General features: G+C 42.9%; 1 protein-coding gene across 7 annotated transcripts in view; it reads left to right on the plus strand.

Annotated features, from left to right (window-relative positions):
- MTUS1 (microtubule associated scaffold protein 1) overlaps positions 1-12,617 on the plus strand; it is a 158,005-nt gene that overhangs the window by 121,109 nt on the left and 24,279 nt on the right. For 6 of the 7 annotated variants that reach the window (XM_030831814.2, XM_070044640.1, XM_070044641.1 and 3 more), the window contains 2 exons: positions 1,926-2,140; positions 10,717-10,783. In XM_030831814.2, coding sequence (XP_030687674.2) covers positions 1,926-2,140; positions 10,717-10,783 — 282 coding nt within the window. Of the gene's footprint in view, positions 1-1,925; positions 2,141-9,495; positions 9,695-10,716; positions 10,784-12,617 lie in introns of those variants that run through there. The other variant, XM_060291729.2, reaches the window with a different exon arrangement.

Genomic DNA, 12,617 nt, shown 5'->3' on the forward strand with positions numbered 1-12,617 from the left:
GTGCTGTGCGGCATGTGGGATCTTAATTCCCTGATCAGAGATCGAACCCGCGCCCTCTGCAGGGGAAGCGCAGAGTCTTGACCACTGGACCACCAGGGAAGTCCTTGGGAACGTTTAAAATTTTAGAAAATGACATAGAGGAATACTGATCTCAGATATTTGGATGAATTGTAAACTATTTAGATTATTTTTCATCAGTATGTGACTCTATAAAGTTCTCCTTTCAGGACTTTAATGTTACGACTGAGAAGACTAATGCATACTTTCCCTTCTCTTTTAAGTATTTTTAAAACACAATAAATATTTTAGTCATTTTAGAACTGAGAATTATCAAGTATTAATACAAATGTTGAGTTGCTTAACCATGGAACGCTACCATAGAAAATGAGAGCCCTTGTCCTGTTTTGTTTGTTTGTTTTTGTTTGTTTGTTTAACTTAAAGAAGATATTGAGTGTATTTTGCCATTGCTTCTTGGAACATGAATACTGAGGTTTCGTTTTCCTTCAAGAAATCGCTGTTTTCTTCCCTCTAAAAAATTAGAGAAAATTAATTACTGTTTATAAAATTGTCTTAGGTTTGTCACCATAGAATGTGGATGCCACAGGGAATGACTTTGAGAATAAGGAAACATTTATTTTTTTAGTTTCTTGTCTTTTTTCCCCTAGATTTAGATTTGTTTTGGTTATTCAGCCTACTTATTTTAAGAAGCTAAGCAGCTTGTTTCCTGTTTTTCCAATTCTGTTTGACATTTAAAGTGACTGAGACATTTGGAATGGTTCCAAAATGGAACAGTTTTTTTCATGTAAAATAGAGTAGAGTAATTCCCAGGGTACCATGACAGAAAGTGAGAAATCACTTAGCATGGCGTCTTAAATGGATTTGGAGTACTAGCATGTGCTTTAAAATAAAATTTTTTAAGCCATATTACCGCTTGAAGGGGGAAAAGAAACAACAAAGCTTGTATTTGATAGAAAACGGAAGAGTGTAGTCAAGAGTATAATACTTTTTTTTTTTTTTTTTTTTTTGCGGTACGCGGGCCTCTCACTGTTGTGGCCTCTCCCGTCACGGAGCACAGGCTCCAGACGCGCAGGCTCAGCGGCCATGGTTCACGGGCCCAGCCGCTCCGCGGCATGTGGGATCCTCCCGGACCGGGGCACGAACCCGCGTCCCCTGCACCGGCAGGCGGACTCTTAACCACTGCGCCACCAGGGAAGCCCGCAGGAGTATAATACTCTTACTGAATCACTTTGCTGTACACCTGAAACTGACACAACATTGTAAATTAACTCTAGTCTAATATAAAATAAAAAAATTTTTAAAAGAATATAATACTCTTAGCAATGAATTTAAAGATCAGAGGTTAAATATGAGTAGATTTTCAATGTATATGTGGTGACTTATCAGGAATTAGGAAGTGATTCATTTAGAGTATAAATCTTTGTAAGGACCAGGCCATCAGTAGGGAGAGGACGGGAAGTTGGTAAGAAACGTATAAGAAGAGGGAAAGGCACTTAAAGTCCAGTCATTCGTGTGTTGTTTTTCAGCCTGTGTGATCAGAATGGACAGTCAGGGTTCTCGTCACAGACAAATTTCTGTACCAATTTACCTGGAAAATTAGAAACTATGAAATCAACGTTATTTTGCACGCCATTTTCATGTTTCTGGATTGGTACATCTGTTTGTTTCATGCCCCTAATTCTCTGCCCCATATATGACTTATGTCAGAATTAAAGCCATCGTCTGTGTTTCTGAGTTCCAGAAATCCTGATGTTTGATTAATCCTGTTCTCATCCATATGCTTTCCTTATGTAAACATAACTTAAGTGCATTTCTGTGGCTTCTCTAGTTGTTTGTGAAGCCAGATGGTGGTGGTTATAAAAAATTAAAGTCACATATTTTCCTACCTATATTCATTCCTTTTGCAGTTGAAAAGGGCAGACAGAAGAGTCCCAGAAGTTTATGCATCCAGACCCAGACATCTCCAGATGTGCTCTCCTCAGAAAAAACACTTGAGTTGGCTCAGTATAAAACAAAATGTGAAAACCAAAGTGGATTTATCGTGCAGCTCAAGCAGCTTCTTTCCCGTGGTAATACCAAGTTTGAAGCATTAACAGTTGTGATTCAGCACCTCCTGTCTGAGGTAAGGATGTGATGTGTACCCTCTAAACAGCCTTCTCGCTAAGGTCGGGGCAGGCAGGGGGATGGGCAATGCTCATGCTCCTGTCTTGTGAATATCTTTAAGTTAATGATTGATAAGATCACATATAATTCACCCAATTATGCTTTTGTCAACTCATTTGATACCTGAGTCACTCTCTAGAAATCTGGGATTGAAACATTTCTTAGTACTTCTCTTTCTCCTCTGGGGTCTGTTAGACCAACAGTGAAAACGTAATTGCCTGTTAAACCTCTATATACCTCTAGACTATATTAGCATTGCCAATTAAAAAAAGTTAATCAGTCGATCTAAAAAAGAAATGCAAAATTTTATTTGAGCCTAATTGAGGATTTTAACCTGGGAACAGCATCTCAGAAAGCTCTGAGAATGGCTCCACCCCTTAGAAGTCAAGGCACAGTTATGTGTAAGTGTTTTGAGACAGAGGGCGACACATTATTGACAGTTCACACAATCCAGATCTGCAAGTACAGAGTGGTTGGTCATGTGACCCCTTACAAGATCTGGAGGGAGTGTTATCTTTAAGGAGTTGGCTTGGTGCTGGGAGAGTGTTGCTCTTTATGGTTGAGTAGGTATTTCTCCTGATGGGGGAGGTCTGGTTGATGTATAATGCACATACACAATGCACAATAGAAGGGAGAGAGGATGCCAAAGGGCAGAGAAGATTTTTTTATGTTTAAATTTTTCTTGCCATAAAATATGAATTTTATTTCACAGCATTAACTTTTTTTTCACTTAATTTTTTATCTAGCCATATGTAGTTTTCCATATCACACTGAACTTAATCCTTTGAAAAATGAGGTTGATTATATTTATGGGTCAAAGAACACTTTTTTTTTTTTTTTTGCGGTACGCGGGCCTCTCACTGTTGTGGCCTCTCCCATCGCGGAGCACAGGCTCCAGACGCACAGGCTCAGCAACCATGGCTCACGGGCCCAGCCGCTCAGCGGCATGTGGGATCCTCCCGGAACAGGGCACGAACCCGTGTCCCCTGCGTCGGCAGGCGGACTCTCAACCACTGCACCACCAGGGAAGCCCTAAGAGCACTTTTGAGGTAACTCCCAGTAGTGGTCTAGAGAGTCTTCAGAATTTCCATCCATTCCTAAAATAGTTTGTGGTACAACAAACATGAAACAGATTTTCTTTGCTTACTTACTCTTCCCTGATAGTCTACAAGGATGTTAATTCAGGAATTAGTTAAAATTCATTGAGAAAACCAAGTTTCTATGAACGTATGCTACTGGCATAGCAACAAAAAGTATAATTATTTAAGGGGAAATACTGGATTGAGAATGTAGCTTGAGCTCACTAGATATTTTTAAATCACTGTTTTAAAGATGAGGATACCTGACATCTCAAGAAGAATACTGTTCAATCTGCTTGTTCTCTAGTTCAGTTCAAGCCAACAAACCTATACTCATTTCTGACAGAGGCTACTCTGATGTGGTTGCCGTCTGGGGCAAAGGGAGATGCAAGTGAATGAGACTTGGTCTGTGCCTTTGACGAGCTGCTAAGCTAGCAGACAGTTTAAATCAGTGTTCGATGAACAATTTACAGCTTTGTTCGAATGAACTTTTTGGAGGGGGAGATGCAGACATTTACCTAGTTTTTAAATTACAGTAGCATACAGTATTTTTGTTTTTCTTTATTATATGAGAGGAATTTTGAGAGTTGGTTTATGTAACCAAGTAAGCTAAATTGGAAACTACATAACGTCAAATGTAGGGAACAATTAGTTTGTCTATTTAGTGATAAACCAATTATTTATTTTACTGTATCTAGCCTAACAACCCCATGGTCAATTCTTGTCTCTCCTTTATCTCCCACATGAAAGCAATCAAGTATGGTGAGTTCTCATCCCACAGTGTTTCTCCCCTTCCTTCATCTCCTCTTTTCTATCTCTACCAATGCCAACCTTGTTCAAGCCCTGGATAACTGTCTCCTGGATTATTTTAATAACTTCTTAACCAGTCTTGAGGCTTGCACTCGCTCCTCTGTAATCCATCCCAATCACTGCATCCCAAAGCATTCCACTCTACTGATTACCTTCAGTGGTTCTCCATTCTCTACAGCCGATTTTCCCAGTATGGTAGCCACTAGCCTTATGAAGCTGTTGAGCATTTGAAGTGTAGCTAGGCTGAACTGAGATGTGCGGTAAGTGTAGAATACACACAGATTTCAAAGACAATATGAAAAAAGGATGTGAAATATCTCACTAATAACGTTTCTGTTGACTGTATGTTGAAATGATAATTTGGACATACTGGGTTAAATAAAATATATTGTCAGATGAATTTAATCTTTAAAAAATGTGGCTACTTGGAATTAAAATTACATACAGGGCTCACATTATATTTCTCTTGGATGACTCTGGTGTGTAACTTGGAATATAAGACTCTCTGTAACCTGGCACCAACTGCCCCTTTTCACCTTCCGCTCACTGCCGGTGTGCTCCAGCTGTATAATCAGGAAGGTAAAGGAGAAGCAAGAGGGGTTTAACATTTGTTGAATATTTACTAAGTACCAGACGTTCTTACTTAATAAAATCCTCTCCAAAATGCAAGTTGGAGTTCACAAATAAGAAAATTGAAGGCTTCCCTGGTGGCACAGTGGTTGAGAGTCTGCCTGCCGATGCAGGGGACACAGTTCGCCCCGGTCCGGGAAGATCCCACGTGCCGCGGAGTGGCTGGGCCCGTGAGCCATGGACGCTGAGCCTGCGCGTCCGGAGCCTGTGCTCTGCAATGGGAGGGGCCACAACAGTGAGAGGCCCGCGTACCGCAAAAAAAAAAAAAAAAAAAAAAGTTACTTTCCTTCCCTACGACTTGGCCCCTAAACACAAACCAAGCATTTTATCAGGTGATCAACTGGAGAAAGATTAGGTCCAACACTAGAGAAAATATTTCACTGGGTCGGGCACACTGAGAGATGCTTCAGTCCACTGCAGGGCAGACTCTTAATGAGTTTCATGGATTCTTGTATCGCATGTGAATTTCATCTTACACCCAATTTAGATCCTAATGCCCATGTAACTGTGACTCTGTTGAATTTCTTAAAATTCAGCTCAAACACACCCTCTTTTATGAAGACTTTCCTGGTCCTTCTAGCTCTATGTTTTATCTACTCTCTGTATTCTAGGAGCACTTATATTTCTCTGTCACTCTCTACCTAGTAGGTAACCATTTCCAAGTTGTTTTCACTTTTTAAGACAGTCAGCTCACTGAGAGCTGGACCTGTTTCTGGTGCTTTCTTAGGGAACCACCCCAGGTGCTATGCCTTATACATAAGAGATATGCAGGGCGTATCTCAATGAACAAATGCATCAATAAAGAGGATGGGGCTTCCCTGGTGGCGCAGTGGTTGAGAGTCTACCTGCCAATGCAGGGGACACGGGTTCGTGCCCCGGTCCGGGAAGATCCCACATGCCACGGAGCGGCTGGGCCCGTGAGCCATGGCCGCGGAGCCTGTGCGTCCGGAGCCTGTGCTCCGCGGCGGGAGAGGCCACAGTAGTGAGAGGCCCACGTACTGCAAAAAAAAAAAAAAAAAGGACGGAATCCCAGATGTAAGATGAACATATAAAGTCTTTATGTAAATGTTCTTTGCTCTTTTCTAGTTCTTTATAATCAATCAGCAAATATTTACTGATTGCCTAATGTGTACAGGGCACTGTTAAAAAAAAAGTTGGAAAGGAAAGATATAACCAAGGGAAAAGTTAAGCAATTTTTTCAAAATTTTTACTTAACCCTTTGGTTCTCTCATACCCATTATAGAAGTGATTGATATATAGATATGTAGATAGGTAGATATAGATTGTAGATCTATACTGATCTATATATACATATATATCTCGTTATTGCTAATTTTTCCTAGACCATTTCAGAGCATTAAAATATAGGTAAAAATCGTTGATTATAGGGAATCCTGGAACTGTCACTTATCCTTTTGTTGCAAGTCTATTTAGTAACTACAACCTGGGCTTCCCTGGTGGCGCAGTGGTTGAGAGTCCGCCTGCCGATGCAGGGGACACGGGTTCGTGCCACGGTCTGGGAAGATCCCACGTGCCACGGAGCAGCTGGGCCCGGGAGCCATGGCCGCTGAGCCTGCGTGTCCGGAGCCTGTGCTCCGCAACGGGAGAGGCCACAACAGTGAGAGGCCCGCAAAAAAATAAACAAAAACAAACAAACAAAAACTACAACTTTACCACTTTAGTGGTAGACATCATTCATTACAAAGCAGAAGTTCTAATGCATGTCTCATGAATCTGGAAACCAATACCACACTTTCTATTTCTCAGAGGACACAATGTTGTTAGTTTTGGTTCTGATTCTTGGTTTATCCTTGAATAGTTGTACAGTGTTCTATGCAGGCAGACCGAGTGCCAGACAGTGTTGATGTTAGTGATCCCAATTTCTTCATGAAAGTTTCTGGGTACCTCAACCCAACCTCTGACCAGTTATTCAGTGTGCCTCCAATTCTGTTTTTGCTAGTGGAATCTAACCTAAAGTAGCACCTGAACAAAGATGAATTTTGAACGACACTAGCAGTCTATAAATAAAAATGTCTCAGACCAAAAAATTGGACACGATTCATGGTGTGGTAGTGGGGATGGAGGAGGTCAGAGAGAGCATGCATCTGAGCCATCCGACGTGGCTCTTTCCTGCAAAATCCCCTGTGCTTTTGACACTCTCCCAAGCCAGCAAATTGAGGCTCAGTGATGGGATGACAGCCGGAGACTAAGTGCCTGTGTCCCAGGGACTCCTAATCTAATTATGGTGAGTCCATTTTTTTCTTGGAGCACTTCATATATTTAATGTATGAGTATAAAAGCATTTTTCCCAACCAGATTCCCACCTCCCTCTTTTTTTTTTTTTCCTTCGCATTGTGTGGAACTCTGCATGTTACAATACAAAGAAAATTAAATAAACTTGTTATCTGGACCATAAAGAGTTTATCATCTAAGACAGAAACACTGATATAGGAGCAGCTAAACAAAAACAAACAGGCAGTCAGTATCTAAGTGACAAATGCATTTTGTCATCTACAAAGAAAGGGTAAAGGTCTTAAAGGGCAAGCTACCAGGAGAGTCAGGTAGAAAGTAACACTGAGTATGTGCCTATTATGATATGGGCACTGTGGTCGGCATTTCACATAGGATCGTATTTAAAGCCCTTGGTTTTTCCATTGTCCTATACTGCTTCTGCTCAGATGAGTTCATCTGCCTTGAGTTATTGGGCCTGGATGTCTTAGTTCTACCTAGGTCTCAAGCTTCTTGAAGCAGGAGCCATGTCTTAATTTTTTTCTATATTTTCCCCAGCATCTGGAATGGTACTTGGTAAGTTGGTGCTGAGTACTAAATTGCCAACCAATTCAGAAGGATAAATGTCCTGTCTAGGTGTGTGGGGGAAGGGAGTAGTATCTATGATTGACAGTTAGTATTCCCTGAAGGCTTACAGAATGGGTCAGGTACAGAACACCAAGCCTTCCAGCTTGTGGAGGTGGGACATGCATGGCAAGCATGACTTGGACAGAAGAGGAGTAGGGTGTCTAAACAGGAGCTGGGTGATTGAGGTTCATGGAAGTGTATTTTTTATGCACTCAATGGAAGACTTGTCGAGCAAGGGCATTTATTTGTACCCAGAATATGGGATAAAAATCTACCAATCCTCTGCAAACTAGTGTGGAGGGAGGCTTTCCATAGTTCAGGAGTGGGGTTGGTGAGGATGAGGGCTAGGGTGGAGGCATCACTAATAGAAAAAGTGCAGTGGATTCAAGACACATTAGGAGGGAAGAACTGACTGACTGTGGCACAACCCATTAGACAAGGAAGAGTCCAAAACGATCCCATGTTTTCCTGTTGCTGCCACTGGGATTGACAGAGGTTGGAAGACATCGATGGCTTCTGGGCACTGAGGAAGGCTGAGTGCAGTGCAGCTGGGGGCAGTGTCCCCATGCATGCAGTCGGCCCTTGGTACCTGTGGGGACTGATTCCAGGACGCCCCCACCCCAACAGCAGGTACCAGAATCCGTGGATGCTCAAGGCCCTCATATAAAGTGAGGGAGTACAGTTGGTCCTCCACGCCTACATCCCAGGTTCCACATCAGGGATTCAACCAACCTTGGATTTCAACTGTACTGAAATTGCTTGTCCACAAAGTCCCTTTAATAAGCAAAAAGACTGCCTTGTAGATACTTGTGATAGGATGTAAAAGTTCACAGAATCACTCCTGGAAACTTTACACCAACTTAAGTTTTCAATTTTCCATATTTAAGGATTTCTGTAAATTTGAAAAGTGATTTAACTTCTTGCCAGCTTTTCCTTCTATTAAGGATTTAGCTCTTAGAAAAGAGTGAATTTTAAGCAAGGTCACCGAATGTGTTACAGGACTGCTTGTGTGTATCTAGCAAAACAGTCTTCTGGGTCTCTTCTGGGTCACTCGAGTGATAAAACTTGCTGATACTTAACTTGAACTAGATCACAAAGGCTTAAATTTGAGATTAAGAGAAGTATATAGTATATATATTTTTATTCGCTTTTTTCGCCAATTTTATCTGGGCTGGTTTTCCTCAAACTTTAATTTTTACATTAGAAAACTCATTGCTTGTTCACTTAAAAAAAAATGGACTTACTGATTTGTGATTTCAGAACAACCTAATACTACATTTTAAAAATCAAGCATTTAGAATATCATTAGGGCCAAAATGTACTCATTGAGAAAGTGTTCCTTAAATTCTAGTCACTGTTAAATGTCCAGGACAGTGCTAGTGTATCGTTAACTTCCCTAGCTTTTTCGTGAGAGACTTACAAAGTAAAAGGGAAAAACCATAACATATATCTGATCTCCAACTCTCAATTCAGCAGGTCACACTTCTTAAAATGCCAGGGAACCACGTTGTAAGCATTTAAATGAATTTTTCCGGAAAACATCATTCATTTTATAATGTCATGTTAAATTCTCCGTCACAACACACACTTTCACCGTTCCTCACCTCGTCCATAACTCACTTAGCACACAGGTTTTGGAGAATAAATTTCCTTTTTCTATTAGCAAGTATGCTCATCTAATGACCCCTAATTAGAGAGGGGAATAAAAAGGTTCCCAAGTCTAAAAATAACTCCATTATCCACGCGGAGGCGGCCAGTTTTTCTTTCCCCTGTACCAGCTGATATTTGAAAGTAAGTGGCAATCGATCAGTCTAAGCGCTGGCTCTCGTTTTTCATAAATGAAGGGCTGTGGCTTTAAGCAGTCGCAGGCAGCCTGTGCCAAAGGCAGAAGCTGCAGCCTCAGCTCCTGTGAGGAGAGAGGCGTCCCAGGCACACGCTAACCTGCAGGATGCGAAGTAAGGCCAACCGAAGACCAATGGCGCTCCTCCTGGTGGAGCTTTGAGTGTAGACCGGCCGGACTGGTGGGTGGCTTGGCCACCTGCGCGGGGCCGGGAGGGGGGACTTGGAGAGACAGAAGCTGGAAAATGGGCTGCTCCGGCAGCAAAGTGTGCCTCTATTCTCCATGTGCAGCAACGAGGGTAATTAGTATTTGTTTATAGTGCTTTTCTGGAAGAATGCCAGGGGCGAAGGCAGAGGTGGTCTGGCGTGAGGGGGAAACGCTTTGAGTGACAAGCAACTCTCGCCTGCAAAGGCCGGTCTCATGATCTCCGTCCGCAATGCTGCGACCCAGCTGCGGTGGGAGCTCTGTCTGGGGCGATCCCCGGGAGGGCATTTCCAGAGAGCTTTGAATTCTGCCTTTTCCTTCCTTACACGCTGGTGGGAGGGAATCTGCCTCGTAAGAAACTGTATCTAATTGCTGTGTTTGTACAAGCATGTGTGTCTGTGCGCTTGCGGATGAGTTGCTGGTAACTTAGAAATGGTTCTCCTTGGCAAGATTGATAATTGCTTTTTTGATTCTGAAACAGCTGCCTGGTTTTCTTTGATTCATTTCTCTAACATCTCTTCAGAATGATCGCTGATCCAACATATTATCATCTTTAGAAAATAACGCGTAGCTGAGTAAAATTAATTTCATTTTGTTTTTAAAGGATTATTTTTTTCGCCGTGGCTTTGTAAGAGAAAGTAAAAAATCCTTTTTAGAAGTAAACGATTGGCCTCCTAAGGAAACTTTTCTATTTGCAAATATAGGATAAAGTTCATATAAGTGCCTGTGTTTAGAACATTAAACGTTTATCTTAGACTGATTAGGCCTTTTATTGCCCTTGGAGGAGGAGCATGCATTACGTCTTAAGTATGCCTTAGCTGAAAGGTTCTGGGATCAGCAGTGAAGCATGGCTCAAAGTAAATATTTTTAAACGGGCCATTCAGTGCCTCAAATGAATGTTTCACGAGGACCTGAGAAAATACAGATTTTTGAAATGTGAATTTCCTTAACAACTAAGGGACATCTGTGTTTTTTAACAACACAAACTGTTAGCCTAAATGATTCATGTCTTGGCTTCTCAGTTCTGAGTCTCATTTTCCTGGTGATAACAAATGTGTGCTTTACTGAAAGGGACCCTCTTGAAAACATGAGTAACTTGATGTGTGTTTTCCACAGCGGGAGGAAGCATTGAAACAACACAAAACCCTATCTCAAGAACTTGTTAACCTCCGGGGAGAGCTAGGTAAGAGCTTTTTTTTTTTTTTTTTTTCCTTCTTCCAAGTTTTTCGGGGGGAGGGGAAAATTATCCCAGTTGGTTTTCCTGTCTGCATGGTGTCTCCTGGAGCTGCCTGCCGGCAGTGTCAGCCACTCACTCCAGTATCTGTGCAAACACTGACCATCGACGTTTCTGTTGAATCTTGGCAGTTTGACCTCAAGTTCATGGAATTCTGGGCACTGATCTGACTAAGCCTAGCAGAGTTTCTGATGACCAAAACATTTCTTTTCCTGGAGAGAGGGACGGAATGCTTTTTGTAAGTGTGTGGATTACAGTTAGATAATTCCGTCAGGTTTTTTTCTTTCTGGAACCATCTTTCACATGAAAGAGTGGTGAGGAAATTCCCTCTCCAGTAGCAGTAATGGTATTGCACTTCCTTGGGTGCCCTGTGAGTAGTGGGTATAGCATTAGAAGGCGCACTCTGTGCTATTCTTCCAGCTGGACTGGCAGTGAGAAGGACCCAGCTCCACAGGAAGCCAGGTGTCTCTCCTGCCTGTGGCACTCACCCCCCAGGGCTGCTCTTTCCAGGCCGAACTCTCTTCTAGTTCTTGTCTTTCCTGGAAGAGCCCTGGGTTCGTGCAGCAGAGACAGTGCTGCCTTTCCTGCCTCAGCCTGCATGTTAGAGCGAGCTGACTGCCTCGGGAGCCCCATGCACTGTAGGCACCACGGCCCTAGACAGTCAGCTTCCTGCTGTAGCTTCAGCCAGGTCTGGAGCAGTTCATTGAAAGGCTGCCTTCCTTGCCCTTTGCGGTTTTCTGTGTGTGCTGAAAGCGTGTGTAGGTACGTGTATAAATAATGCAAAGGCCACAGCCAGAGTTGAAAATTATGTTCGTCTAGTTCCAGGAGAAACTGCTCGTTTTTCTTTGGACAACACCAGAGTTGAAATACTGTCAATATAATTTGCTGGACTTGAACCCTCTTAAGTCCCCCTCCCCTACCATGCCCGGGCAAAGATCAAGTAGCCATGAACGTGGGGTGAAGACTTCCGTCTATATTCCTCTTCTCTCTTCACCCCCCGAGGCAGGGCAATGCCAGACTCCTGACTCGCCCGAATACCTCGTCCTGGGCATCATTTTCTCCTGATCTTAGGAAGGACTCTTTTGGGAAGAGTAATTGTGAGACAGATGGAACTTCAGGACCCCAAAGACTTGAGAGTTCTAGGAAAACAGTTCAAGGAAACCACAGATAAGAAACAGCCTGGCTCCCAGGGACGTTTAAGGCTCTCTGCCAGGTTACTGAACGTGACTGGTGTCCTTTTGATTACCCGGATGACCAACTTAACTTGCTTTTGTCTGCACCTTAAGTAATGTAATGGATATAGGGTTAGCAGATCAGAAGAGAGGTCTTTTTGTGTGTGTTTCAGGGTTCGCTCTAACCCGGTAGAGGTGGAGAGGAGCCTCGCTGGGGCTTCACGTTTCAGCCTCCCCCCAAGACGAGGCAGATGCGCCAAGGGAACACTGTTCTCATTCAGGCAGTTTGAATGGGGGAATCCTCTTTCCACCTTTCAGTGGATAGCGCGATTCAGTGACCTCAATGGGACCCAGGGACTCATTACCTCCCGTTAGTTACTTAGCCCGACAGGAAATAGCTGTAGCCATTTGCACCCACTCTCACCTTCCCTGTGATAAGGAGCCGGTGCCCCGGTGTGGCTTTACTGCTGCTCTTGGAGTGTCAGGATGCAGTGTTTGGCCCGTCCATATCATCCGGTCACCCAAGGCTACGCTCTCAGGAAGTGTGGCGTTACTGCCGGTGAATCAGATTGAATTGTTCACATAACAGCGTGGAGCATTTGGGGGAAGAT

Source organism: Globicephala melas, chromosome 21, assembly GCF_963455315.2.
Source record: "Globicephala melas chromosome 21, mGloMel1.2, whole genome shotgun sequence".
Taxonomy (NCBI): domain Eukaryota; kingdom Metazoa; phylum Chordata; class Mammalia; order Artiodactyla; family Delphinidae; genus Globicephala; species Globicephala melas.